The 27,853-nt window shown below is 50.9% G+C and overlaps 10 protein-coding genes across 10 annotated transcripts; 6 read left to right on the top strand and 4 right to left on the bottom strand.

The window, feature by feature from the left end:
- Nucleotides 1-599: 599 nt before the first annotated feature.
- N7519_003970 (agmatinase) lies at nucleotides 600-1,964 on the bottom strand (the record flags this gene model as incomplete). Its single annotated transcript, XM_057290746.1, has 3 exons — nucleotides 600-1,576; nucleotides 1,652-1,778; nucleotides 1,836-1,964. 3 exons carry the CDS (start codon nucleotides 1,962-1,964, stop codon nucleotides 600-602), a joined length of 1,233 nt encoding a protein of 410 aa, XP_057151948.1.
- A 228-nt stretch (nucleotides 1,965-2,192) lies between these two features.
- Nucleotides 2,193-6,059, top strand: N7519_003969 (putative beta-ketoacyl synthase (Cem1); the record flags this gene model as incomplete). Its single annotated transcript, XM_057290745.1, has 11 exons — nucleotides 2,193-2,244; nucleotides 2,681-2,847; nucleotides 2,924-3,031; nucleotides 3,084-3,155; nucleotides 3,213-3,566; nucleotides 3,625-3,993; nucleotides 4,052-4,184; nucleotides 4,578-4,664; nucleotides 4,780-4,893; nucleotides 4,949-5,587; nucleotides 5,656-6,059. 11 exons carry the CDS (start codon nucleotides 2,193-2,195, stop codon nucleotides 6,057-6,059), a joined length of 2,499 nt encoding a protein of 832 aa, XP_057151947.1.
- Nucleotides 6,060-6,868: 809 nt separating this feature from the next.
- N7519_003968 (mRNA guanylyltransferase) lies at nucleotides 6,869-8,116 on the top strand (the record flags this gene model as incomplete). The annotated part of the gene is made up of 1 exon (XM_057290744.1): nucleotides 6,869-8,116. The coding sequence occupies one exon, from the start codon at nucleotides 6,869-6,871 to the stop codon at nucleotides 8,114-8,116; it is 1,248 nt and encodes a 415-aa protein (XP_057151946.1).
- Nucleotides 8,117-8,532: 416 nt separating this feature from the next.
- Nucleotides 8,533-10,483, top strand: N7519_003967 (NuA4 histone acetyltransferase complex catalytic subunit ESA1; the record flags this gene model as incomplete). Its single annotated transcript, XM_057290743.1, has 6 exons — nucleotides 8,533-8,615; nucleotides 8,702-8,729; nucleotides 8,837-8,901; nucleotides 8,965-8,999; nucleotides 9,062-10,245; nucleotides 10,325-10,483. The coding sequence occupies 6 exons, from the start codon at nucleotides 8,533-8,535 to the stop codon at nucleotides 10,481-10,483; spliced, it is 1,554 nt and encodes a 517-aa protein (XP_057151945.1).
- A 1,879-nt stretch (nucleotides 10,484-12,362) lies between these two features.
- Nucleotides 12,363-16,430, bottom strand: N7519_003966 (uncharacterized protein; the record flags this gene model as incomplete). The annotated part of the gene is made up of 4 exons (XM_057290742.1): nucleotides 12,363-14,905; nucleotides 14,985-15,590; nucleotides 15,650-15,817; nucleotides 15,866-16,430. 4 exons carry the CDS (start codon nucleotides 16,428-16,430, stop codon nucleotides 12,363-12,365), a joined length of 3,882 nt encoding a protein of 1,293 aa, XP_057151944.1.
- An 870-nt stretch (nucleotides 16,431-17,300) lies between these two features.
- N7519_003965 (F1F0 ATP synthase subunit f) lies at nucleotides 17,301-17,957 on the bottom strand (the record flags this gene model as incomplete). The annotated part of the gene is made up of 5 exons (XM_057290741.1): nucleotides 17,301-17,326; nucleotides 17,406-17,471; nucleotides 17,527-17,680; nucleotides 17,825-17,839; nucleotides 17,910-17,957. The coding sequence occupies 5 exons, from the start codon at nucleotides 17,955-17,957 to the stop codon at nucleotides 17,301-17,303; spliced, it is 309 nt and encodes a 102-aa protein (XP_057151943.1).
- Nucleotides 17,958-18,248: 291 nt separating this feature from the next.
- On the top strand, nucleotides 18,249-19,032 carry N7519_003964 (ETC complex I subunit; the record flags this gene model as incomplete). Its single annotated transcript, XM_057290740.1, has 3 exons — nucleotides 18,249-18,487; nucleotides 18,550-18,660; nucleotides 18,723-19,032. 3 exons carry the CDS (start codon nucleotides 18,249-18,251, stop codon nucleotides 19,030-19,032), a joined length of 660 nt encoding a protein of 219 aa, XP_057151942.1.
- Nucleotides 19,033-20,121: 1,089 nt separating this feature from the next.
- Nucleotides 20,122-21,177, top strand: N7519_003963 (deoxyhypusine monooxygenase; the record flags this gene model as incomplete). The annotated part of the gene is made up of 2 exons (XM_057290739.1): nucleotides 20,122-20,591; nucleotides 20,703-21,177. 2 exons carry the CDS (start codon nucleotides 20,122-20,124, stop codon nucleotides 21,175-21,177), a joined length of 945 nt encoding a protein of 314 aa, XP_057151941.1.
- A 132-nt stretch (nucleotides 21,178-21,309) lies between these two features.
- Nucleotides 21,310-21,809, bottom strand: N7519_003962 (DNA-directed RNA polymerase I core subunit RPA12; the record flags this gene model as incomplete). Its single annotated transcript, XM_057290738.1, has 3 exons — nucleotides 21,310-21,328; nucleotides 21,394-21,625; nucleotides 21,695-21,809. The coding sequence occupies 3 exons, from the start codon at nucleotides 21,807-21,809 to the stop codon at nucleotides 21,310-21,312; spliced, it is 366 nt and encodes a 121-aa protein (XP_057151940.1).
- Nucleotides 21,810-22,162: 353 nt separating this feature from the next.
- On the top strand, nucleotides 22,163-27,671 carry N7519_003961 (putative sister chromatid cohesion protein Mis4; the record flags this gene model as incomplete). The annotated part of the gene is made up of 4 exons (XM_057290737.1): nucleotides 22,163-22,319; nucleotides 22,380-22,569; nucleotides 22,622-22,758; nucleotides 22,816-27,671. 4 exons carry the CDS (start codon nucleotides 22,163-22,165, stop codon nucleotides 27,669-27,671), a joined length of 5,340 nt encoding a protein of 1,779 aa, XP_057151939.1.
- Nucleotides 27,672-27,853: the final 182 nt, after the last annotated feature.

The following is a 27,853-nucleotide window of genomic DNA, read 5'->3' as shown; positions in this document are numbered from 1 at the left end:
CTGGACGGTTTCCGTCCCGTTGTCCCATTGTCCCATATCCCCATATCCCCATATCCCCCTGTCCTTTTGCTTTTTCACGTGCTATTTATGTACCCCCGACTTTGCAACCACCGGACTATGAACTTGAGCTTGCTGTACCCTTCTCTTGCAGATCCGGCTTCTTCTCTGCGTCTTTTTTTTTGCCTCTGCGGACTCGCCGTTTATTCCAATCTGATCTAGAATCGCCCATTACTCGTCTGCACGTGATCTTGATACAAGCATCTCCGTTCATGTTGCGATCTCTTGCAGTCTTTCAAGTTGTGTCTCACTGAAGAGCAACGTTGTTTCTGGGTCTTAGAAAGTCACAGACTCCAATTCTAGTTCTATGAAGTTATTTGGTTGAAGATATACATATACATTACTCAGTAGTATGGTATGTACCTAGGTACTTTCAAAGTTGAGGTCCGAGTCTCTGAGATCATAGGCTAAATGTGCTCACCTGGGCTCTACTGCCATGACATCACTCCAGTTTACAAATATCATGGATTCAAAACATTACATGTCATTCATTCTTCAACTTCATTCCACATACATCTCGTAGATCTTAGATCTGTCCAAATTCAAAGCTCATCCTTACTCTCCTTACTCTGCTTCTTCTTCTCCTCCTGCTCCATCCACCCATACCACCCACCAAGCTCCTCATCAACACCAGACTTAACAAGACTAGTAATAATCTCAAAGGCAACCTGCGCCGCCGCAAGAGCAGTAGTCTCCCCCTTGTTATCATAAGCCGGCGAAACCTCCACAATATCCGCCCCAACAATATTCAACTTCTCCAACCCACGCAGAATCCGAATAAACTCACGCGTAGTCCAACCACCAGGCTCAGGCGTTCCCGTCCCGGGCGCCGTAGACGGATCCAAAACATCAATATCAACAGAAAGATAAACAGGCTGCTCAGGATCAATCCCAGTGCGGGCAATAATCGTCTCAACAACCCCCATAGGCCCAAGCTCATCAATATCATCCGCATGAACCCGAATAAATCCCTGCTCAGGCCCGGGATTCGTATAATCCCCGGCATCAACCCCAGTAAGCCGCGTCCGCAGTCCCGCATGCGCAGAAGTAGAATTACAAATCAGTCCCTCCCGACTCGCCTTGTGGAAAAACGACCCGTGGTTAAACTGCGTCTGCTCAGACTGCCAGTACGCGCTGTACCGCACAGGATTCCAGGTGTCCAGGTGCGCATCGAAGTGCACGACTGTTATCGGCTTCTGGTAGATCTGGTGCAGGGCGCGTAGCGCCGGCAGCGCAACGCTGTGGTCTCCGCCCAGCGTTACGAGCTTGGGGTGTGTAGCGCCGACCCCGTTCGCCTTGGGCGCTTTGTTCACGATGCTGCGCGACCCGAGCTCGAGGAATGCTTCGTACATCTGTCGCTCGGCTAGCCCGTTGTCGAACGGTGTGATCGGGATGTCGCCGCAGTCGGTGATCTTCGCCCATGATTGGTATGGGTTCAGGCCGGCACGCGTGTTGTAGCTTGTTGCGGCCATTTGGCGGGCGCTTGCGGCGCGGATTGCGCGTGGTCCGAAGCGGGCGCCTGGGGGGTTTGTTAGTTGGGGGTTCTGGGGTTGGGTTCATGCTGATACATTGGGAAGGGGCTTTGCTTTCGTACCTGGTCGGTAGCTGACGGCTGTGTCGAATGGTGCGCCAATAATGGCAATGTCGTAGTGCTCATCGGGCTCAATTAGACACTTGACTGGCTTCAGGTGGGCGAAGCTGGCAATGCCGGAGAAGGACCACTGAATTGTTACATGTTAGGAATCGATCCTCTTTTCTTGGATGTTGTAGTATCGTACCTCCTGATCCCACTTCTTTAGCAATTCCGCCCGCTCATGTTCGGGCACTACCTCGCCGTTATCGTGGTGCGCGCAGGAGGCCGCGGAGCCGGCCAAAGCCAGTGTAAGGAAGGTCTTCCAAGCAGGCATGACTGGAGTTATAGGGATGAAGGAAAAGTAAAATTGGAAATGACGATATTTATTGTTCTACATATCTCTGTCTCGTCGAGTTTCCTGAAGCAGCAGGTGTTGTAAAGGGAAAGACGAACAGATGGGGTTGTCCCGATCGTGCAGACTTTCCCTTCTTGGCTTTGGCCCGCTTTTCGTTTCTTTCTTTTGACAACTCCTCCGATAGCTTTTATACAGAGCTACGATGCAATGCGACGAGTTGTTGTAACCGGTCTTGGGGCGGTGACACCGCTAGGTGTAGGTGAGTCGCTTTGCTATTTTAGTTTGTTGTTTTGTTGGCATTGGTAGCTCCAAGGTCGTCCTTGGAGCTCACATGGGCATGTTATCGGGGACAAAGTGCATGCAACTTTGCAATTACGCAATACCGCAATTCTGTCTGTCAGCACAATCTCTGCGAGCGCGCTCCATATCCATCTTCGCTTATCCGGGAGCCCATGCATGATATCCGATATCCCCGGACTCCGGCTCTCGAGCTCTCTCTGCGTTCCCCACTTCCCCCTCCGGAAGGGGAAGGTTGTGACAGCCAATGACGGAGGGCATGCAGATTAGTGCGGGACACTTGGAGATAAGAGGCAATACCTGCCGTATACATACTGGGTTTCACTATACGCGATTGATTGGGCTTTGTGTTTGCAATATCTAAATGCTACTATGACTAACACCTTGCTTGGCTTCAGGGATTCGGCGCACGTGGAAGCGTTTGCTAGATGGCCATTGTGGCGTTGTTAATGTGAAAGATCGCGATGCACGGTATGCTGAGCAGCCCTGCCAAGTTGCTGCTGTTGTTCCACAGGGCAGTCGCGAGAATGGGGGGTGGACTGCCTCCGAATGGTTGAGTCGAGTTGTACGCTTTTCCCCTAACTATCTTCACTTTTTGATCTGTGTTTTGTTTGCAATGCTGATCTTTTGGGGCCGGATAGGAGGAGCGGAAGATGGCTCAATTTGCGCAGTATGCCATGGCGGCGACAGAAGAGGCGCTTCAAGATGCGGACTGGAAGCCTGAACCTTTTGAGCAGAGGGAGGCGACGGTATGTGTGGGAGCACGCGCCAGTTAGAAGGCTACGCTAAACACTTTGATAGGGAGTCTGTCTGGGATCAGGCATTGGAAACTTTGACGAAATCTACAACACGGTTATTGCCTACGACAAGGGGGTAAGTTTCTTCTATCGTACATGATCTAGGGAAGCCTACGACTAACTTGTTGCACAGGGCTACAAGAAGGTCAATCCACTGTTCGTGCCAAAGCTGCTGATCAACCTTGGCGCTGGGCATATTTCCATGAAGTACGGGTTCATGGGCCCGAGCCATTCCGCAACGACGGCTTGCACGACTGGTGCCCATTCGATTGGCGATGCAGCTCGCTTCATTGCCTGTGGTGATGCCGATGTGATGGTCGCGGGTGGCGCCGAGTCCTGTATCCATCCTTTGGCCATTGGTGGCTTTGCGCGCGCAAGAAGTCTAGCGACGGAATTCAACGACACTCCAGAGAAGGCCTCACGGCCATTTGATGCTGACCGTGCAGGCTTTGTGGTTGGCGAAGGTGCAGCCGTGATGATTCTTGAGGTATGTTTCCTGCCTCTTATGCGAATACTACAACCTGATACTGATGTCTGAAATATAGGAACTAGAACATGCCCTCGCAAGGGGAGCGCGGATCTATGCAGAACTCAAAGGGTACGGCTGCTCTAGCGACGCACACCATATGACCTCGCCTAAGGAAAATGGCGAAGGCGCGTTCATGGCTATGAAAAAGGCCCTTAAGCAGGCCCAGTTACGCCCTGCTGCAGTTGACTATGTCAATGCACATGCAACTTCGACCATTGTCGGCGACGCTGCCGAGAACGCTGCTATCAAAGCACTTCTGCTTGGCGCTGATGGCAAAGATAAGGCTGCTGATGTGAACGTTAGCAGCACAAAGGGTGCCCTTGGTCACCTGCTTGGCGGTGCTGGAGCTATAGAAGCTTTGATCAGTGTACTTGCAATCCATGAGGTGAGTTGCAGTTGTGCACTAGACGTACTGTGCTGGACCTTGCGCTAACCAGGAACAGAATACCATGCCACCTACTATCAACCTAGACCGCTTGGCTGATGGGTTTAATTGCAACTATGCGCCGAAAGATCCCCAGTCCCGACAGATTGATGTTGCCTTGACAAATAGCTTTGGCTTTGGCGGCACAAACAGTAGCCTTTGCTTTGCAAATTATTCATGATTCTTGTTTCTAGCATGCAATATCGTACGATATTTTTGTTTCAACTACAACTATCTGGTTTTTTAGGGCCAGAGGCTTGGCAGGAATCGCTGCCTGGGAGGAATCGCTGCCTGATTGATCTGAGCGACCAACAATGTATTATTGGAACAGATTGGTTGAAAGAAAATTGATACCCTCACTCATTGGCCATTTTCAACAATGAATGAAAATATTACGCTCAAAGCACAGTTAGATGTCTAAATGTCTAGTTATTCAGTAGATCAATAGATGGCACGTGACCGACCCTAATGCGGAGCCCCAGGCCGACCTTGACTCCGGAGACTGAACTCATTCCTTGATAACCACCTCCCACGCCATTTCAAAGGCTCTCTGAGTGACAAGAAATCGTTCTGTCTCTCGGTAATCTTTCACTTTGCGCTCACCATGGCGAACAATGGTGACCCCGGTCAAGGTACGCAATACCTGGTTCCCTGCCAGAAGCGCAAAACGCCTGAGATACTTTGACATCAAGCTCGGCGCATCTAGAGTTTTTAAATGGTCTGAGCTAATTATATGTTTGTTGACAGGACGGGGAAGTCTGGTTGATGCGTCCGGGTACACCTTCACGGACAAGGATACCAAACCCGGCAAGATCAAGGTGAAGAAGACATCCAAGGCGTCCACCAAGAAGAAGGCAGATGGTACAGTTCCCCGGACATGTTTCTACAAGCGTTTATCATACTAACAAACACATAGATGCCAAAGATGGCCCCATCGATACCTCTCCTACCGCCTCGCCCCTCCCCGTCCTCGACAGCAAAGTCGTCACCGTATTCCCGACCGGCAAGCCGCGCGAAGACGACCTCCTCGAGACCGTAATCTGCAAGCATTGCAAGCGGCCCACTCTCAAGCAAACCGCAGCGGAGCATGTCCGCGGCTGTTTGAAGGCCAAGCAGGAGAAGGCGCGCAAGAAGAAGGAGGCCCGCGACGCGGCCAATCGCCTGAAGGCCGGCGACGATAGAGACGATGACGGCCCCGACAAGGCCGACGGAGACAACCCCAACATGGGCCAGAAGAGCGCCAAGAAGAGCGCTACCAAGGGTACCGAGGACGGCAACAGGAAGGGCAAGAAGCGCAAGGCCGATGAGGACGACGGCAAGGAGTCAAAGAAGAAGAAGAAGAAGGATGAACCTAAGCAAAAGACGGCCAAGCCGAAGGGCCCTGTCGATGTCGAGAAACAGTGTGGTGTTACTCTTCCCAACGGCGCGCAATGCGCTCGTTCCTTGACCTGCAAGAGCCATTCAATGGGTGCCAAGCGCTCGGTTCCTGGCCGGACACTGCCGTATGATATGCTTCTCCAGCAGTATCAGAAGAAGAACCAGGCTCGCCAGCAGAGTAAGTTTACTATTATCTTGTTCATACTCACTATCCATCACGGGATGACTAACCCGTTCGAACTACAGAGGCTGCTATCGATGCCAACGCTCCTCTGCAGGAAGATATTGAGAACACCGGCCCTATTGACTCAGATGAAGAAAGAGATGCCGTCATGGCTGCCATTGCCCGTTCTGCGCCCCAGCCTCTTGTTCGCCACCCCATCATCACCACCAAGTCGAAGTACAGATATGTCCGCATCAAGGAGCAGATGTCGCATGCTATGGGAGTCCGAAACGGCGGTGGACTTTTCTCCAACGGCGATAGCCAGCCCCTTTTCGGTGGAATACTTTTCTCGACTGTCGCGGACGATTTGGAATCGTCTGTTGAAGATGCCAATGGGGAGCCTGATGTCTCCGCTGGTGGAATCGATGTAGGCAAAAGATCCGCTGTTCCAGGGAACCGCAAGACTCCGGTCACTGCAGCCTCTTGATTGGCGTGCCAGTCGAATTCCGCCTATCAGGCGATGATTTATGACGACTCTCTCTTCGTTTGTGGTTGGGTTTGAGCTATTACTGCCTGTACTGGATACTGGATGCTGGCGTTCATGGGTGCGGGAGGAGTACTGACCATCGTACCATTCTTCTTCAATTTCTTTGCATCTTTTGCGCTCCTCAATTTCCCTGGATAGGCCATGGGTACAGGCTGGTTCTGTCTGCTTTGAAAGGTGACGATATGATACCCCGGCTGGCGTGATGTGTACATTTGACGAAAGTAGTTGCAATTGAATACTTTCCACCTCATTGGGTTCTGACTGATATATATATGTAAGCATACGTACTATATGTATGGAGTAGTCATGTAGGACATTACGGTGAATGCACTATGCAGAATCACTAGCCCTGTAGCCTGGGCAGCCCTACCAGTGAAGCTATTCAGAGATATTCAGCTTACGTGATATATGCCTGAGGCACCAGGGCATCTCCCCGTTCTGCTCGCCGATCATCCATTGTCTTTGAAGCCTGACAGCATGAGCAAAGCGAGCCTTACTCTGACCTTTGAGTGATCTTCTTTATTAATTTGCTTCAAAGCCACCTGCAGTCGAAAAGCGTCTGGTTTATATTGTCGCGATTGCGGGCGCGCGCCCTTCGCATGTGCTATCACTCCACCAAGCTTTCCGAGTCTTATTGATCGCAGCTTGACCCCCCCTCTCAACTTTTGAGGGAACCCCGAGCCTTCCAGACCCATTCTTGCGCTTCTCGTGCCATAACACCCACCTCTCTCAATCTTCGATCCTCCACAATGGGCCACGCTGTCCCCGATCTAGACGCGATAGGCATCAAAGCCGACCATGACCTAGCTGATCAATTTCGCCGCGAAGTCGCCCAACTCCTCGGGCGCAGCAACCTCAACTTCCCTGGAGCACAACCGGTCAGCTTCTCGTCAAAGCACCTCAATGAGCTGCAACGGGAGGACTACTTTGTCTGCGAAAAGACCGACGGCATCCGCTGCCTGATGTACTTTGCGCGCGGAGATCCCGACTCTGACATGCCGGAAATTCACTACCTGATCGATCGCAAGAACGACTACCGCTACGTACCGGGCCTACACTTCCCCCTGCCGAACGACGAAAGTTTCCAGGGATACCACGTCGACACCCTGGTGGACGGCGAGCTTGTCAACGACACCTACGAGGATGGAACTACCCAGCTGAAATATCTGGTCTTCGACTGTCTGGTACTGGACGGACAAAGCTTGATGCACCGTACCCTGGACAAACGGTTGGCGTACTTCAAGGAAAAGGTGCTCAGGCCATACAATGCCATGTATCGCAAATTCCCGGAGGAGAAAGCCCACCGCCCCTTCGCCGTCGAGGACAAATCTACGCAATTCAGTTACGGCATTGAGATGATGTTCCGCGAAATTATCCCCAAGGTCAAGCGCATTCACGGTAACGACGGTCTCATCTTTACTTGTCGCAGTACTCCGTACCGCATCGGCACCGACGAACACATCCTCAAGTGGAAGCCACCCCAAGAGAACACCATTGATTTCCGTATGCGTCTTGAGTTTCCGACACTAGAGCCAGATACCGAAGATGAGGCCGAGGGTATCACCCAGCCCTACTTGGACTACGACGCTATCCCAATATGCCACCTGTTCGTCATGCTCAATGCTGGCGAGTACCGTCATTTTGGGGAGATGTTCGTTGAGCCGAAGGAATGGGAAGATCTCAAAGCCCTGCGTGTTCCACTTGATGACACTATCGTTGAGTGTGCCAAAGATGCGGAAGGACGCTGGCGCTTCTACCGTATTCGTGATGACAAGAACGATGCAAACCACATCTCCACTGTTGAAAAGGTTCTTGAAAGTATCGAGGACCGCGTCACAGAGGATGATCTCATCCGCCTCGCTCCCGTCATCAAAACAGCTTGGAAGCAGCGCCAGCACAACATGGCTATCGGGGACGAGGAGAAAAGCGGAGAGCTCAGGCTATGCCACCATCCGCGAATGCGAACGGTGTCAAGCGGAAATATGAAGGGTGATTAGAGAGACTTATATAGCCTTTTGGCTGGGATATATCATTCTTTCTCGTCTGCTCTTTGTCTCTGATTCATTGCAAGGCGCTTGGCGTTGGTTTGGACTCTGTATTTTATCTACAAGATCATGGCATGGCAACATGGAAGGGGATGAAATGGGGACGGTGTTTACGGCATTATCGTTTGTATTGGTTCAAGCAAGGAAGAAATTCATCTTGCCTCTAGTAATGTACTCTTTTAATCATCACGAAAATGTATATCAAGTTCTGTATAGACTCGCCCGATGCGGAACAGCTTACATAACAACCTCCCAGTTTGCTCCCTTTCCCGCCACCATTTCCCCATCACCAAATGACCACAGTATCTGCTCGATTCCATCATTCTCATCTCTGATATTGCTTCAGTCCCTACTGCCAGTCCAACAAGATGGGCGTCCGAGATTCCCACGGGGAGGCGACGGGGACGCCCGACCCCGTTGACAAGGGGTTCGCCACACTCAACACCATCAGGTATGTCGCTTTTTATATCTGGAATAATTGGCCTTGGGCTTTTTATGTCTACTTTTACCGGTCGCAGATACTAACTGGCCTCATAGAATCGGTGTGAAGGCCATGGTGCAGAAGGTCTGTTTTGACCCTGTGGACGCAAATTTTGGTGGTCATGTCACGTGATGATCAATCGGCGTGGTCACCCCCCCAGTCTGGGCTTTGATACTGACTATTCTGTGTAGGATGGAGAACTGCGAAAGGCTGAGATTCTGTCTATTAGACAGCGGAAGGACGGCCCTTCCTTTTAGTACGTTTACCTCTGTTCATATGGTGTCTGTGCTCTTTGAATTGGTGCTGATATAGATCCCAGCGTACACTATGTTGATTTCAACAAGCGTCTTGATGGTAAGTTCCTACTGCAGCAAGTGCATTGGCTCACGTTGGGCTTGTCCTAACTTATATTCCAGAATGGGTTGCGTCTTCTCGCATCGATCTCTCCCAAGAAGTCGAATGGCCCCAGCCAGACAAGGCTGACAAGAAGAAGACCGCCGCCGCCAGCAAAGCGGCTCCCAGCAAGAATGTGGGTGCGACTAAGCGTGCCCGGGCTGACAGCCGTGATACGTCGCAAACACCCGATATCCTGGGCGGCAAGAACGTGAACGTCGGCAAGTTGGCACGGCCCTCGAAAGCTGGAGGGAAAGAGAACCTCGGTGTCGAGACACCTGGAGACACCTCGCTGTTCCCATCTGAGGCTGCTTCAACAGTGGCCACGCCGAAGGCCACCGAGTCAGAAGACTTCGAGATGGCAGATGCTCCAGCGGAAAGCAAATCGGTAAAAGAAGACCATGTCCAAATGGCAACCGGCGAGGTAATCACTCGCGGGGAGGAAATCGAGCGACTCCGCACAGGTGGTAGTATGACACAAAACCCGACAGAGATCCATCGCGTACGAAACTTGACCCGCCTCCAGATGGGCAAGTACGACGTCGAGCCATGGTACTTCTCCCCGTACCCGGATTCCTTCTCGGACGTCGACCTGGTCTACATCGACGAGTTCTGCCTCAGCTACTTCGACAATAAGCGTGCCTTCGAGCGTCATCGCGCAAAATGCACCTTGACCCACCCACCCGGTAATGAGATCTACCGCGACGACTACATCTCCTTCTTTGAAGTCGACGGCCGTCGCCAGCGTACCTGGTGCCGGAATCTGTGTCTCCTGAGTAAGCTCTTCCTCGATCACAAGACGCTTTACTACGACGTCGACCCGTTCTTGTTCTACTGCATGACGACGCGCGACGAGACCGGCTGCCATTTCGTCGGCTACTTCTCCAAGGAGAAGGACTCGGCTGAAGGGTATAACCTGGCGTGTATTATGACTTTGCCGCAATACCAGCGCCGCGGTTTCGGCCGTCTCCTCATCTCGTTCAGCTACGAGCTCAGCAAGCGCGAAGGCAAGCTCGGCTCTCCTGAGAAGCCACTCAGTGATCTCGGTCTACTTGGTTATCGACAGTACTGGCGCGAAACACTAGTGGAGTTACTGATTGAGCCAAACCGAGAGGCTATAAGCGAGAACGAGCTCGCGGTGCTCACTTCCATGACTGAGAAAGACGTCCACGAGACTCTGGTTGTATTCAACATGCTTCGATACCACGTAAGTCTGATTCTCTACGTGTGCACTCACTGCAGCACATACATTACCGTGTGGTTTAGATTATTAACTCTCTTTGCAGAAGGGTAATTGGGTCATTGTACTCACGGACCAAGTCGTGGAAGAACACGAAAAGCGTCTCAAGAAGGAGGAGATCAAGGGCGCGCGCAAAATCGATCCTGCCCGTCTTCAGTGGAAGCCTCCTGTCTTTGCTGCTTCCAGCCGGACCTGGAACTGGTGAAGTGGTGTTTTGTGCTTACTTTTCTTTTGTTGACTTTCATGCGGACTGTTTTTAATATGCGTGGTTATCTAATGGATGTTCGGGCTTGGTTTTGGGGGCGTTATGGACGTCGTCACTGTGGTCATCTTCGGACTTGTGGTATCACAGGTGCCACCATGTCTGTGTTGATCCTTGTTTTGACATTATGGTTGATCTGGGCGGCGTATTCGAGGGACAAGGCGTTTATCTTGAGCCTTATAAGGGCTTTCGTCGGTTGATACCTATCATATGTGTAACTTATTTGACTATTTTCTGCTCATGCTTCTGAGCCTGTTTTTAATTAAAAGACTTTCATCACTCGGAATACCAAATCGTCATAGACAAGAACTTTTCTGTCCCTTCTATCGATGTGACAATGTAATCAAGTAAAGCCATCCTTCCTAGATAGTATAAAACCAACATATGCAAATTACCTACCTGAATTCCCATAAAATAAAAAGAATCTCCCTGGTCTCCATATCCATCTCAACAGCACGCCGAGTATACGATCCAAGCCATATAAAACAGCCCAATAAGAGGCCGAACACTGGCGACCAACCCCCTACAAAGAATCCCATATTTCCTCACTTAGCTCGGGCATAAAGCATGCAACACCCCATATCACTATCGAAAAATCCCCGCGATAGTCCAAGAGCAAGGCCGAGTGTCCCATTATGGCAATAGCATACATTTCCTCCTCCAACCCACAGCCCCGGTCACTTCCTGTTCCCCGTCAGGCGGCTTTTGGATGTGGCGGTGCTGTCCCATAGATATGCCCATAGCCAGCAATACTTCACAGAGGGTATAAGGATCCCCCTGCTATTGATTGTAGCCGAGCTCCAGGCTGGCCCCAAAGAGACGATGCCCGGTCTTTGGAGTTCGGTGTATTTATTTGGAGGAATCGGCGCGAGCATGATCTAGGCCAGGAGTCCGGTGATTTCGTTGGCATGGTGTTATGGAACCGGAGGGTCCCGAATGAATAGATCGGCTGGAATGCAGGGTCCGTCCGGGGTGGTTTCGGGTTATATGCTCTCGTTGAGGCCTCGAATGCGTGCTTCGTCACCTGTCACCTGTAACATACAGTTAGCTCATGGCCTAAACAAGGGATTCGTCGAGCTCTTGATCTGACCCATCACCTTCGTCTCACTAGAATAAATCCTAGTGCTCAGATCACAACACCCGGAGAGCAGGGTGGTTGGAGTTTGACAGGGGGCATTGACGGGTGAAAGTGAGGTATGGACAACGCTGTCGCTTCTGGGATGGATCTGCTTGAGATTGGGCACTCACTTTGGAGAAGTAGTGGACGAAGAATACATGCTTGGGAGATGGAGATGCACAGCAAGCCAACCCTCTTTACCTATCTTGAGAGTTGGGCTTCGTTTACACTCTACAGAGAACATGGAATTGTGTAACAATGGAATTTGAAATTCTCTTAAAAGTATCGGTGCGGATTTCGCTGAATACTCGACAACACTGGGCAACGTGATACTGCTTGGTCGGAACAAGCACGCACCACCCGGGCAATGACACAAGCAGGACGCTGGATAGGACGACGATGGTCCTCACATGAAAAGCCAAAGGGCTGCAGTCCTGAGTCGGTCGGGGGAGGGGACACAATAGGCGAGAAATTGAAAATCACAAGTACATGAGAAACGCGTATGCGTGAAGGGGTAGAGGAAGGATCCGAATCGTGGGCCCGACTCCAGAAGTAATGAAGTGGGCAATGGCAACAAGAGTCGGAAACAAATGTTGATTTAGGAATTGGCGAGAATGAACCCAAGTTCTCGCCTCCCAAGATGAATCAGCAAAAAGATGTTGAGAACGCTTTCAGATAACCATACGCTTGGAAGGCCGAAAGCTCCTAACGAGGAGTGGGCGGTGGAGTCCAGCCCGTGTGCTGACGGGGTGGCTGTCGTGGGACGGTGTTAGAGGCAGACTTCTTGTTGCCACCGGAAAATTCATTTGGCTTGTTGTTGATACCCTTGCGGGGTCTCGCATTGGTATTAGCATTGCGGCCTCGAGGCGGGCCAGCCTTGCGTTGGATAAGAACGGTCTTGGGCTCAGAGCCACCAGGAAGAAGGATCGAAGCGCGAATATTACCCTGACCATCCCGATCATTGTGGCCAACCAGGAATGGCTGAATGCTCTGCGATTGCACCTGCTTAAAGTTCTTTCCACGGGGGCGTTCCGATGGACGAGTTGCGTCCCAAGAATTCTGGGGAGCCATATTCGGCACACGAACAGCAGGCAGAGAGCCGGGTTCCCGGTCTTCAAACATCTCATCCTGTTCATTGACTTGTCGGACGGCGAAATCGCCATCACCAGCCTGTGATCCAGCCTTCGTCTGCGGGATAGAGACAGATACAGCACTAGTGTGGACAGGAAGAGGCTCCTTGGTAGCTGATGCCACAGCTAGGACACTCTTCTTCTGCGTAGGAGTGGTTTTGCCGAAGAGACCGTTAATCTTATCCTGCCACGAGATCGCGGTGGAGGAAGGAGGCACCGTGTTACGCGGTGGCGCAGCTGCCATGGAAGCAAAAGTCGGCGGGGGCGCCGGGGCACCCATGGCCTTTGGAGGCAGCTTGACAACGGGCTTGGGAGGTTTAGGGGCTGGAAGATTAACATTGGGGTGCTTCACGTCTCCATGGTAGGCAGGGTGGCTGATTTCCTCAGGAGGAGGAGGCGAAGGACTGCTGCGCTCCTTCTCGGCGACCTGGCGTTTCGACTGCTCCGATGGCGAGGGGAAGAAGCGAGAGCTCCGGGTAGAAACGTTGCCGGCTGGACGAACACCGATGTCAGCCATGTTGAGACCATCCATAGGAGTATCGAGAGTGGTAAGAGGATTGGCTTGCTGGTTCGCAGCCGCCTTGGCCCTGGCGATGTCTTCATCATTGTTGATGACTCTTTCGGTGACTCGAGTGACGACCCGTCTGCCGTCTTCAGTGGCACGGGTTTTCTTCCAAGTCTCTGTGAAAACCACAGGCGCGGGAGGCGGGGCCGGGGCTCCCTTGCGTCGCTCATCAAGTCGCTTCAGGAATTCCTTAGCGTCCTGTTGTTCTTTCTCGAAGGCGTTCTCGTGGAATTTATTCCACTCGTTAATACGAGCATTCCGTGCGCTGGGCGGTCCGATTGGGCTGGGGCGTCCAATGGGGTTGAGTGGGTCAAATGAGGGATGACGTGCCTCAGGTGACGGCAGAGAATCGGTGGGCTCATTAGGAGCAGAGAAATTGGGAGAGGTAGACATATTTGGCGAATCCAAGCCGAGTTGGCCTAGAGGGTTTTCACGCGATGCAAAAGTCCCAAGAGGTTGGTCAAAGATGCCGTTCCCAAGAGTTGGAGTGCGGTCACTGCCAAACGGTTTCCACAAATTTTTGGCAGATGTGGATGGTCCAGCAATGTTAGGATGAGACCAGGGTGAAGTAGAAGTCAAATTCCCTTGCCACTGAGTACCTTGCTCCACGAGCTTTGAATCTGATGTCTTGCTCTGGACAGGTGAATGAGGTTCAGTTTTGAAGTGAGCGGCAGATGGAGGTGCAGGATCACGATGGAGTTCTTGGTGGGGTGATGAGACACGTCGGTTGAGATGTTTGCTCTCAGATGTCCGCTCATGCGCACCAACGAGTTTCTTGACAGAGTCGGGATGATGCACTTTCATCATACCATACTGTTTTGGTTCCCGATTGGGCTCTGGCACAGGAGGTTTTGGAGGTGAAGAAATAGAATGGATGGGTTGAGAAGGAAGTTGAGAAGGGGTTTGGGGAGGATGAAGAGAGTGAGAGTGAGGTTGAGGTTGAGGTTGAAGAGAGGGGTGGTTGCGCGTTTCGGGGGCCTTTTTCTCTGGCGCAGGACCCATAGCCGCGAGACGTTGCCTAATCCTCTCCTTTTTAGCTGCTTCCTCTTTCTCTTCCTGCTCAATCCTTCGTTGCCTGGCCTCTAGGCGTTTCTCCTTCATAATACGCTCTTGCAGAGCAACGGGGTCCTCCTGAGGTTCTTGCTGAACTTGAGGAACCGCTGCCTGTGTTTCCACAGGAGACATACCTACATCAACAGCTGGACGTGCTGTACCATTTGGACCAGACGGAGCAATTTGGTCTTTGCCATGATGCTGCTCGTGACCCACTATCGCTGAATCACCCAGACCATTCACTTGAGAACCTCTGCGAGCATCATTGTATCTCGGAGGAGCATCAAATCGGCCAACTGACATCCTACGGCCAAACCCTCCGCTTCCTCCGCTCACGTTCGATGATGTGCGACGACGACCCCAACCCATGCCATCCTGATGACTGAGACCTGTGCGTCTGGAATGCAGCAGATGGCTCTGCGGGTCCACTTGGATGCTCGTTTGGCCTCTGCAAAACCGCAGGAGCACGCGAGTGTTGGTCATGGCGCCAAGATCCTCTCCTGGTTTCACCCACCGGTTCGTACTGGGAAGATCGAGGATTGAAAAGCTGCGGCAAATCTGACTGATCTTTCCATGCACGGTTGAAATCATCCGCTGCAATCTCCTTGGGCGGCATCGCCATTGGGGCATGATGGCCGTCGTCTCTCTGGGGGTATCTCGCGGGCATGCGCTGTTGGTGAGGCTGAACCGGGGCATTGACTGGAGACACTCTATCGACAGGAGGCAGAGCGGCCCAAGGAGACTTGGATGGCGGTGCTGGGCTGGTGGAGCTAGATGGAACTTTGTCATTTGTGCCGTTAGAGGAAGCGCTCGCAGTTCTTGCTTGCCGTTCAGCATTAGCTCCAACTTTGAGTACCATAGCACGGGACCCCATAGATGCAGCTGGCTTCGGCGCAGTCTTGATAGGCTCCTTCGGAACGCTTGGCTCCACAGGCGGTGACTCCTTGGTCTCCCGATGACTGGGAGCCGGCGGGGGTTCAGTGTGAGGTTGAGTGAGATTGACCTTCGTTCCATCTGTCCACTCGATCGTCTCAGGGGCCCAATCATCTTCATCGTCATCAATATCCGCCCACTTTGCTTCGGAGCTAACAGCCCCATCTTCTTGGATACGAGAAGTCATATGGATTCCGTATTGTTGTTTCAATTCTTCATCCGTCAAGTGTTTCGGAGGGGCGGGCGCAACAGCTACATGGATATCATTGTCAGTTTAAGCGATTCCGTTGCATCGCATGACAAATACATACGTCGGTTCTTATTCCACACTTGATTCGGATCTGGCCCTGATCCACCAGGCTTGCCTCCGCCTGCTCCAGCCTTCGAAAACGAATCACGCGAGCCTTGTGTAGACTTTGCAACCAAGCGCGGCCGGGAGCTTGGCTGTGGGGTACCGAGTGGTGTTGTAGACGTTGGCGCTGAACAAGTTAGAGCCAATTATGAGAGATGTCTGACAAAGAACATACCTTTCTCAGGCGCCTTAGGTGGTGTTGGAGCCCCCGGAACCTTGTTTACCGAGAACTTGGCAAATGAAACTGGCTTGAATCCTGATGGCTTTTTGACTGAACCACTGTGAGTCTGATTCCTGCTATCTGGTCGGCTCGCATCTGATTCCGAACCACCTTGTGATGCTGTATCCTCTCCACCATCCGATGCCGAGGCCAGTCCATTAAGTTCAAGAACTCGCGTCGCAACAACTCCGGCGCCTTGCTTAGAAGTATCCTGCGCCCATATTAGCAAGTGCTTTGGAGCGCATCCAGAAGCGATGCTCACCGTCGTCGAGCCTCCAGCGTCCTTGTCGCCGGCAGCTTTTTCTCCCCGTGAATCAGGAGTGTTCGTCTTCTCATGGTTTTGCTGATCATTCAAATTTGAGTTGTTCGATGTAGCGGTAGTCATTGCGATATGCTCGGTCTTCCCTGCGTCCCCTCCAGCAGATGGATTGTCGTTGGTGCTCGCAGGAACGTCGGAAGGCGAAGGCTCGCCGCCCGACAGGGTCTGATCTACCACATCGCGGTTTTTCTGCTCTGCCATAACAATACTCGATTCTGTTCCATACAATAATTGCAACGGTGTAAGCCAAGTGCCCTGACAGTGGGGAGATAGATCCGGGGACGCAATAGGCAGCTGCAGATCAGACATGCCAGACTCCCAAGACATACCTATCGTCAGATACCAAGGATCGCCACAGTTGCACTGGTTCCTTGACTGGTTGCACCCTGAATATATGGGTTATCACAACCAGGGATGGTATCGGCCAACTCTCTCGGATGTTGATGAGAAAGCCCGTGTCGGGTTGGGCTCGATGTGGAGAGTACGATCGCGGAATCGATAGGCGCGTGGCTTGGGGATATCCGCAGCCCAAGAGGTCCCAGAAGGGATTAGGGCAAAGAAGGAGGGAGTATGCGTAAGGACGGTTGATGACACAAAGATAGTGAGGATGATACGAGGTTCAAGAGTCAACTCGGGTTGAAGCTGAGGGTCGCTGTTTTCGGTTTAGCGTGGCCCGTACAAAAGTTGTGAGGTCTGCCCACACACCTGCAAGTCGGATTCCTTTCAAAAGCCCTAGTTTTGTGATGTTCTGATCAGTTTAAAAGGTCGTTTTGCTGGATGTTGTCGTTGTTTGCAAACGCTAAATTTCCGAGAATTTATTGATATCTGACGTGAAGTTGATATGTGACGAGAAACTATGGAAAGAGCCCGTCACTCAAACTTCTACGTAATATGTATACTCAAGGGCTAAATCTATTGCAACTACGAGAGAACGACAAAGGGTAGTAAATCTGAATATTGAAACACAGTGAGATTCTAAAATTCTCGCTAAAACCACAGTTCTCCCTTGCACTAGGACAGAGGATCCAGTATATACATCAATCCTCCACCTATTTGATGGAAAGGGAAAGCTTAGTGGGGGTGGTTCTTGTGGTGACCTAGTTAAGAACATCAAGTCAGTGATGCCCCAACTATAAAGAGGGTATATAAGCAGTGTAATAGCCGGGAAATACATACGCAGGTGGAAGTAGTACTCCATGCTGTAACCCAGGATCAGGATACCGCCAATAGCGTGGACAAGGGCTGCATCGAAATCAGTACTCATATCAATACAAGGGAATAATTGACAAATACGTACGAACACCGGAGGCGTTCTTGCCGCTGAAGTAGCGGGCCTGGTAGCGACCGATGAGACCGGTAGGCTTGACAGGAGCAGCGGGGCCACGGGGAAGACCAGCGTAGAAGGTCACAACACGCTCCATGCGGGCGGCATCCTGGGCGGCACCAATGGCCTTGATTGAGAATATGTCAGTTATACTGGCGAAAGAGAGACGGCATTTTAATCAAATCGCGGGCTGCACGAAAAACGGCTTCGGGGCGGAACGGGTATGGAAGGGATGCACGAAGTCGAAGATGGCAGCGCATGGGTAACTCACGTTAGGGGAGGCGACCTAAAGAGACAATTAGTATCATATGAGGAGTCGGGTGACTGCAAATAGTCATGAATGGGGGTGCTCTTACCTTGGGGGGGATCAAGGTCGAGAGACCTCGGCGGGCAATGTAGCTCATCTTGTCTAGGCTGAAGGGGGTCAGAAATTGGTCGCACTGAATAGAGCGGCTCTCAATGAGCATTTGCGGGGTGGTAGAGACGTGGACTTACGTTGATTCGCGGCGCAAGTGAACCAAAGAAAGCTGATGGAGGAGGAAGGAGGAACAAACCGAGCCCTGCGGGTGTTCGGCTTGCCAAGCCCGGCTAAACCCGATTCGGTGGTGTCGTGACCTGCCTGTAATTCGCAACCAAACCACACTTGAAGGGAGTCCTCACTGGCAACGACCATTCCCTGCACCCAAAAAGATACAATGTCACTGTTCAGAATTGGGGGTGCTGCTAGCCTTCGGGCCACCCGACTTGCTGTGCCTGTCAATTCCCGTTTCGTCTCCAGCAAAGCCCTCAAGGGCGATCCTTCCGTGAAGACCAGCACTTCGGATGCTCCCACCACGCCTCCCAAGGACAGCTCCTTGCTCACCAAGGAGACCCCCTCCGAGGCCATGGCCCGTCACCAGCCGGATTATGAGGCCACCATTGACCACGGCACCTCGTACGACATTCCCCTTCAGCTCCGTCGCAGATCCTTTCGCTAACTCTTTGACTTCAATTAAGGCAATTTTCCCCTGTGCCCAAGCGCGTCATGGATGGCAGCGAGCCCGGCGCCACTCTCCCCGCGGCAGTTCTCTCTGGAGCCCCTACCGATCTCCAGGCCCGCAATGTCCGGTACGTTACACAAATTTCGAGCCGTGTCGCCTAGCTCCCACTCTAACCAGTGACTCTTACAGTATCTACCGGCCTACCAAGCCCGCAACACAGTCCGGTACCTGGCACCAGCACCACTGGCGCATGGATTGGGATATCTTGCAGCGGGGTCACCGTTGGGAGAACCCTCTCATGGGCTGGCAGTCGTCTGCCGATGGAATGCAGGGCACCAGCCTGAAGTTCAAGTCGAAGGAAGACGCCATCGCTTTTGCGCAGAAGCAGGGCTACGAATACTTTGTCCAGGAGCCGAACGAGCGCCGTTTCGTGCCCAAGTCCTATGCCAACAACTTCGTTCACGAGCCCAAGAAGCTCAAACATATCAAGACCAAATGATTTGACTTCGCTGTATCATGTACATATTTGCCAGTTTACCACTTGAACTCAATTCCAAGCACTTCGATATATCGCGTTCTAATATAGTTCACCTTTGCATGTCATGAGTTAGGGTTAACGACTGGTAGCTCCCATTCAATTACCAGCAGCAAAAAGGAACGGAAACGATGTCAATACTGCTTCTGCATGGTGACATATTATTTCTTTGGAACAATGGCGCATGTATATTCCTCATGTGCCTTGGGTAAGATCTCATGTTCAAATCAAAGTGTTGGTCTTTGATATAACTACCCGGCATCACCACCCTTCTTTGTCAACTTAGTATGTGGCTCAATTTTTATTTAATGTTCTGACATTGGAAAAGGTTGCCCAGAAAGCCTGTCCGTCAACCAATGCTTGTAGCTCCAACTGTCCGGTATTTCTCAGAATAGCTGTGCTCGGATCCCGACGTGCTTTCTACAGTATCACCTGTATAGCCACTGAGTCCATTGCATGAGCATAGGGAACACGAGCAAAAATGACCTAGAGCCTGCAAAGTACGGGCTAGCTTTAGTTCTATAGTGCTTCGAATTGATCCATTCATGTTTCTATTCCATTAGTAACTGTATGTTTATGACCTCTAGATGTCTCACGATGTGTGTGCAGCAAATGTGAGAAGCAAATGTGAGAATCTTATTTGATTATTCGGTCAATCATTGTTTCAAAGATCAAAGGTCTCACTGCAATGTACTTATGGAAACCTTGGAAGTCTTTACAGCACGTAAAAAAAGTTACTACGTAGTTATATATTTTAAGATCAGCGCTCCCATCTACAAGTAGCCACATTCGTCAAGTCTTCACATATACCAATACATGATTATAAAACCTAAGGATATCTAATATCTAGGTAGGTAGTTAATTTAGTTCGCAATTACAGGACTATGGCCTTGGCTTACACCGGAAACATTCAAGACTTAAACGTACGAGCAAAAAACCCATGCAAAGGCTGAATGGGTCCCGCCACCCCCCACTCTAAAAATTGATAAGATCAAAAAAAGATTAACCAACTTTTCTTTTCCACTTTTATGCTCTCTGACTAAACCACTCAAAATGGCTTCCGAAACAGATAATACTGTTCCTACTCTCCGCAAGGTTCTTGTATCCGAATCTGAGCCGCTTGCTCGCCGCTTCCGCGCGCTTTTCTCCCTTAAGCACCTGGCCTGCCTACAACCTCCCACAGACCAGACCCTCCCCGCCATCGAAGCGATCGCCGCAGGTTTCGCGTCACCCTCGGCCTTGCTCAAGCATGAGCTTGCCTACTGCCTTGGTCAAACCAAGAACTTCGAATCTGTCGCATACCTGCAGCATGTGGTGAAGGATACCGAGGAAGACGCGATGTGTCGCCATGAGGCTGCCGAGGCGCTGGGCGCTCTCGGATACGCGGATAGCTTGGATGTCCTCAAGAGATTTAGGGATGATACAAAAGAATTGGATATTATTAGGGAGACCTGCGATATTGCTGTCGACCGAATCCTGTGGGAGAACTCAGAAGAGCGCAAGGCCGAGAAATTGAAACCTAGGTACGATCTGCGCGGGAGATTATATACCAAGAAATGCTGACATTGAGATCTTTGATTTACAGTGATTTCACCTCTATCGACCCTGCTCCCCCCCATGCCCCTAGAGGCCAGCGCCGAACCCTGCATCCCCGACCTGGAAAAGACACTGCTTGACACCAAGCTCCCTCTGTTCCAAAGATACCGTGCGATGTTCGGTCTGCGCGACCTCGCCTCGCCCCCAGACCTTCCCACCGCAGTCGACGCCGTCAATGCGCTGGCTAAGGGCCTCAAGGACCCCTCTGCTCTCTTCCGCCATGAAGTTGCCTTTGTGTTCGGACAACTCTGCCACCCTGCCTCAATCCCTAGTCTCACAGCCTCGCTGAGTGACCTGTCGGAAGTAGGAATGGTGCGACATGAAGCGGCGGAGGCCCTTGGCAGCCTGGGCGAGGAGGAGGGTGTTGAGGAGACCCTGAAGAAATTCTTGAATGACCCCGATCAGGTGGTCAGGGACAGTGTCATTGTTGCTCTCGACATGGCAGAATTTGAGAAAAATGGCGAAATTCAATATGCGCTTATCCCGGATAGCGCTGCACCCATTGCTGCATGATGGATATCCTGCAAAAAAAGAAATTTGTCTCGTGACGGTCGTGATTTTAATACTCTTGTCCCGCTAGTTATACAGCCTTTCTCCAAAAATAGACCTTTCCCCACATCTTTTGTACAATCCGTGTTTGCAAGATTAATTGTTCGAGGTTTCCCTGTTGAAATAATCAGTATTTGTTGGACATGTATAGATATATGCTTCCGAGGCGGGTGGGCATACTTGAATCCGCAGACACATCTGTAGAACACAGTACTTCCTTCATCGGCACTGCGCAGTTGCACCGTAGTGTAGAACATCTGCTTCCTCCCGCACTCGCTACATGTACGATCGATGATAGCCTCAGTCTTCCGGTCCTCTGCTGACAGGGTCTGGACTGCCGATCGTTTGGCTCTCAGTGATGAGGGGAATGAGGAGGGCTTGGACTCAGACACGGTTGTTTGGGGGATTGTATCTGTAAATAGAAGTTAGCAATGAACTGTCTAGCAGCATGGGAAGAACCAGAAGGATTTTGTCCACCCACCTTTATTCCGAGTGCCGCAGACATCACAGTGCAGAATCGCATCCGCATTGCCGGTAGATTCTCGAAGGAGATTACCGCAATCTGTGCAGAAAATCAAGGAACCAATGGCAGACATATTGATGAGTGTAAAATTGACTTTGCGATCTGAAATCTGCAGAAGATCAAGGGTGCAAGTAAAACAAATCGGGCCTTATGCAGCGAATAATCTATGCAACTTTTTTTTGACGCACGAGCCTCCACATAGGCGGTCACAGGCGGCAGTAGAGGTGCCGTCACCCATACGGAATTCATGAACGCATTTGATTGTAGCTCAGCTCATTTTCTTTCAGATTCTGGCTTTTTTTTCTTTTTTAAATTGCATAAATGATCTCAGGGATATCATAAGGCGCCTGCCTTCTTTGCCATGTCTCTACCAGGAGCATGTCAACTTTGTGACTCGCGCCTACTTCTTTTGACTTAACCTCGACCATGGATCAGAATGGACGACCGGCCGTCCAGGTGGTCATCAACGGCCATGATCAGATGCCATATGGCTCCAATATGCAGTTTCAGAATCAAAGACCGCTATCTGTGGATGAAGCACTGCAGTACTCATCCATGTCCAGCGCGCCTGTCTTTGGTCTCGGTTCGTTTATTCTGTTTCATCTTCAACTCTGCTCAATTTACTAACAGTTTGTACGTACAGACTGTATCCTACGCCCTGATGTTGGTCGACCTTCAAATACCACTTCTATAAACCATGTCCTCCAAGAAGGCCGCAAAACGCTGGGAGAACTTGACACGGAAATGCAATCTGGACGAGATGAGTCTGGTCGTTTAGAAACGTCTCGAGAATATATTCAACAGTTGCTGGATGGAGATCAGCTGACAGAATTGTAAGGGAACTGGAAGTCCTTGAAGCGCAGTCAACTCATTTGGATTTTATAGCAAATTCAAGTTTCCTCAAGTTCCTACTCGAAGTCAACAGTTGCGCCCAAACGATCCTGATGGTGCTACTTCCGGTCACAATAGCCTTGGTTCCTTCGCACGGTTGATGCTGAGCTCTACGGACATTGCATTCAGATGTAAGCCCTAAGATGCCACGGACGGTTGTACATAGTTAATTGACTGACCGGCCGCAGATCCCGAAGTACCCTCAAAGACAAAACCCGAAAATAAAGACATCACACCGAAGACAGCTGCTTCGTTGAACCAGCGCGCATACGTTGCGAACAAATCGAACCCGACATCTTTCTCAGCCTCTTTTGACCAGAATCATCCTCCTACATCGAGCCAACTCTCCGTCGTTATACCAACCAAACCAGTACCCCAGCACAACGATCACGCGAATGCGAAGAAGCTCCAATTGAAACCCCATGGCCAAGACGCTATGGCGGCGGTGCGACTCAAGGACCAAAAAGAGGAAGCAGATGCAGCCTTGCAAAAGCTTCAAGATCTTCTTCACGAGGTTTTTGAAGCAGAAGATCAAATAGAACCCGATACTTCGACTCCCCCAACTTCTGACACACCAAACCCCATTTTCGTGAACCCAACATCTTTAGAAGTGCATGGGTTGATACTATCGTCCGATGCTCACACCCGCCTCCAGAAAGCCCTTCGGAAAGTTGCAGGGTTTGACCGACTCCAGGATATACCGTCTGACTATCTCAACCGCATTCAAAAGTTGTGCGAAAAGTCAATCATTGCTGCACAAACCCCTGACATAGGGTTAGGCGATTCATTAAGTGAGCTTGAGTCCCAGGAATGGCTGGGTAAGATCGAGGATGTGTTGAACGCACTATTTGCAATCGGAACGCTGCTGCAGACGATGTCCGGACGTCAGACCGAGCGAGATCTTTGCCCAGAAGATCTCATTGAGGCCATTCCCACCGTTCTCAATCAAGTATTTGACCATTGCATTATTCCCGCGGTGGAATCGCGTCCTGGTGGCAAAGACGGCCAGCATTTCCACTTCTTCTCCGCCCAGAAACGGATCATTGGTGCTCTTGTTCACCAGAGCAAGAAAGTCCTCACTCTTTTTGCAGACTTCTTATCTCGCATTGATGTCTCCGAGGGGACGATCACGGCTGCGGAATTCTTTGCTGCGAAGCTAATATTTGTGGAAAATGCGCACAATGACAAAGACTCTGCCCTGGGATATCAGAAGTACGAGCCTGCGAGACGTGGTGCGATGGATGTGCTTGCAAAGGTGTTTTCCAAATACCCCGAGCAGCGTCCGTTCATCCTGGATGAGATTCTGGTCTCATTGGAGAAACTTCCCACCACACGTCAGAGTGCCCGGCAGTTCAAAGTTGCAGATGGAAAAAACATCCAATTACTCACCGCACTAGTCCTGCAGCTCGTCCAGACAACTGCGTTAGAGACACCTTCGCGATCAAAGAGCAAACGTCGAATCAAACCACAAGCTGATGACGATGACGACGAGCTTATGGGCGATGGCGAAGACCATGCCAACGGTGAGTCTGATGATGCCGAGTCCGACGAATCGTTGGAACGCCTAGCGAACAAGTCCAATCGACTCTACGACAATGCCATGCGCTCCGCACAATACATTGTGAACTTCATCGTTCAGCGTGCTATGAACTCGACGAAGACCGGTGATCAGCCATACCGGAATATTCTGGACCTTTTCACTCAGGATCTGATCAATGTACTGGGCTCGGCTGATTGGCCGGCTGCGGAACTGCTTCTCCGGATCTTGGCCTTGCGCATGATTCAAATCACTGACCAAGATAAAAGCGCGGCGACTGCGAAGAGCATGGCACTTGAGCTTCTTGGCTGGATGGGTTCTGCTATCTCAGATCTGATAGCAACCGCTCAGCACATGCTCCCGGCTCTGGAAGATTCCGACAGTGAATTGACTGATTATCTCAAACAACAATTCGAGGAATTTTCTTCTGGTGCACTGCATCACCAAGACCTCATCACTCCAACGGGTCCGTATAGGATTGCGCTTGAGCACCTTTTGCAAGACAAGAATTCCGACAATTGGCAACTGACTAGCGCGCGGGGCTACTACTTGGCTCAATGGGCCAAAACAGCCTGCGCCCTATACTACAACTCCGAGGATCAGGAAGAAATTGCACACGACGAGGTGACTGATGATTTGGTTACTCTTTTAACAAGATCCTTCTCAGACCCACGCTGGTTGGAGACCCATAAAGAATTCGACAAAATTCCAAACGTGCATGGAAAATTCGCTTATATCCTCACAGTCTTGAATTCCAACTTTGGCAAAGCATTCGATACCATTCTCAAAGTTCTTTTGGCCTCTTTCCTCGGTGACTCGGCCAAGGTTCGCAGCCGCAGCTTGAAAAGTGTCATCTACATGCTCGAGAAAGACCCGAACCTTCTTGACAGAGACCCTTCGGTTTTGCGCGTAATACACCGGTGCACGACAGATGCCTCACCCATGGTTCGTGATTCTGCGTTACAGTTGATCGGACAATGCATTGGTTTGAAGCCTAAGCTCGAAGAAGAAGGGTGCCGAAGCATCTTGGCATGTGCAGCTGATCAAACAGCTGGTGTTCGGAAACGCTGCATCGGGCTTTTGAAGGAACTTTACCACAAAACATCTCGGAAGGAATTGAAGCTGGCCATTCTCGACAGTTTCCTCCAACGCACAGGTGATCTTGAGGAGAGCGTGGCATCTTTGGCTCGCCAGACCTTCGAGGAAATATGGCTCGTTCCATTCCACGAATCCATTGATTCCCCGTCCGAAGGGCCAAAACTGAAAATAGCCCTCGGAGAACAGGTCGGCCTCATCGTTGGCCTGACGGAGCGCAGTGAAACTGCCCTGGAGTCTCTTAGCGTCTGCCTGAAAGCGGTTCTGTCGGACAAATCCAAGTCCGGGGCATTGAACTTCAAAGTTTGCAAGGCGATGGTTTCTACCATGTTTCAGAGACTGGTGGAGGATTCAGACGGATCCAGCAAGGAATTCCAGCAAGCTTTGTTACAGACCATCACTGTCTTTGCCAAGTCGAATGCGAAGCTGTTTACCCCGGATCAGCTGGAGGCCCTGCATCCTTACATTGGACATCTTTCTACCGCAGATGATCTCTTCATATTTCGATCGGTTGTGGTTATCTATCGCTGCGTCTTGCCATTTTTATCCTCGTCCCACAACACCCTTCTCAAAGAAGTGCAGAATGACCTTTTCAAGAGCGTTGCCAAGCTCGCCCGCGCGGAATTGAACGAAGTCATGGCTTGTTTGTGGACCATTAACAGTGTTCTGCAAAATACGAACAGACTGGTGAAGTTGACAGTTTCAGTGCTGAAGCCATTGCAACAATACAAGAGTGTTGATCTCTCTTCGACCACACATTCTGCAATCTTGGCCCGTGCTAAGAGTTATATTCGCATTGCGGGTTGTGTTGGACGGCATTGTGATCTTGAGAAGTATGCGTCTCATTTCAAGAGTGAATTCCCCACCTGGGCCGGTGGCTCAGTTGCGGGCCTGATGGTTGACTCCGTTATTCCCTTCACTGCATCAAATTCACCCTTTGAGCTGAGGGTCATGGCTCTCGAAAGCCTGGGATCTATATGCCAGTCTTGGCCTGGTCAGTTCGGCAGAGAACGCACACGGCAGACTTTCGCTCAGGCTTTCAAGGAAGATGCCCCAAGCCTACAAAACATCGTTCTCCGATCATTTGCAGACTTCTTTGCCATCCATGAAGGCAAATCCGAGAAGGCTGTCATGCCAACTGCGGAAGCCGCTGCCCAGGAAGACAATACCAGGTTGGGTGGTTCTTTAAAAGCTAGCGACAACGATGGAGCTGCTGCTTTGATCGCCCAACACTTCCTCTCAAACATGCTTCAGGTGGCACAATCGCGCCAGGATACTTATTCACTGACTGCCATTGAACTTATTGCGAGTATCAATAGGCAGGGCTTAGTACACCCAAAGGAATGTGCGGGTGTTCTCGTCTCTCTGGAGACTTCTACAGTCCCTGCAATTGCGAAGATTGCTTTCGACACGCACAAAATGCTCCACCAACAATACGAGTCCATGTTTGAGCGAGAATACATGCGCGCTGTGCAAGAGGCGTTCTATTATCAGCGTGATATTGTTGGCGACTCCAATGGCGCTAATGCTAGGCCTTACGTCTCGAAGCTCGCACCGTTGTTTGAGATCGTCAAAATCAGCAACAGTCGATACCAGAAAAAGTTCCTCGCGAATATTTGCTCCAAGATCAACTTCGAACCGAAGAAATTGGATGTAACCGGAAATCCCCCAGAACATCTTTTGCTAGCACGCTTCATCTCCCAAAACCTGGCCTATTTCGACTACGGTCAATTGGCTGAATTGGTGCCCACCATTGCGTGTATGGAGCGTATCGTTTCTTCGACTGGCACTATTATTGCACACGCGATTGAGACGGACATATCCCCAACCCCGATTGGTCCGCCTCAGTTAGATGCATCAAATGACAGGGTGCCAGGGTTTGCACCTGAGGTGCCTCAGTCGACGATCGTACCGCAACAAGTCAACCCTGCGACATTGAGGTTACTGGCAACTGCTGCTGCATCATTGTCAATGCTCTGGGAAGCTCGAACTCACCTTCGTCGTCTCTACGGAATCAATGCCCACAGCAAGAACAAGGAAGGGAAACCTGCAACAAAGGAGCTCAATAAAACTGCCACGAAGGTGCACGGTGTGACTGGTGACAAATTCTGGGAAGCCATTGCCAGGAATATGACAGCCCTAGATAGCGAGGAAGCGATGCACCAAAAATGCCGAGAGTTTGCAACCCTACTCTCCATCGACGAGGAGTTCAGGGTGGATGGAGACGAGGATGCGGAAGGGGATAGCCTGGACGCTGTCGGAGATATCGACGAGACGGTGGCTCCACGGCCCATGAAGCGCAAGAGCTCCGTCTCCAGCTCCAACCTCAGCAAGCGGCCCAAGGGCCGGAAGAGTTCAACCGGAAAGAAGAAGTCCAGCGCTGAGCCGGACGAGGACCTGGATTGGGACTGATTTCGCGTAGCCACATCATCATACAGGGGTTTTTATTTTTTTTATTTTTTTTTTATTTGCATGTCAAGCGAGGTCGGCGTTTATTTATTTTCCTCTGCACATGAACCATCGGAGAACGGCCTTTTTATTTTTATTTTTCGAGGCCGAAATGGGTGGTTGCTATGTTTATGCCCTTTTTCATA

The sequence above is a fragment of the Penicillium mononematosum genome (genome assembly GCF_028829835.1).
Source record: "Penicillium mononematosum strain IBT 11891 chromosome Unknown utg000002l:1.0-8112719.0:1.0-8118358.0, whole genome shotgun sequence".
NCBI lineage: Eukaryota > Fungi > Ascomycota > Eurotiomycetes > Eurotiales > Aspergillaceae > Penicillium > Penicillium mononematosum.
Note: the sequence above shows the minus strand (reverse complement) of the source record. Positions and strands in the feature narration are given on the sequence as shown.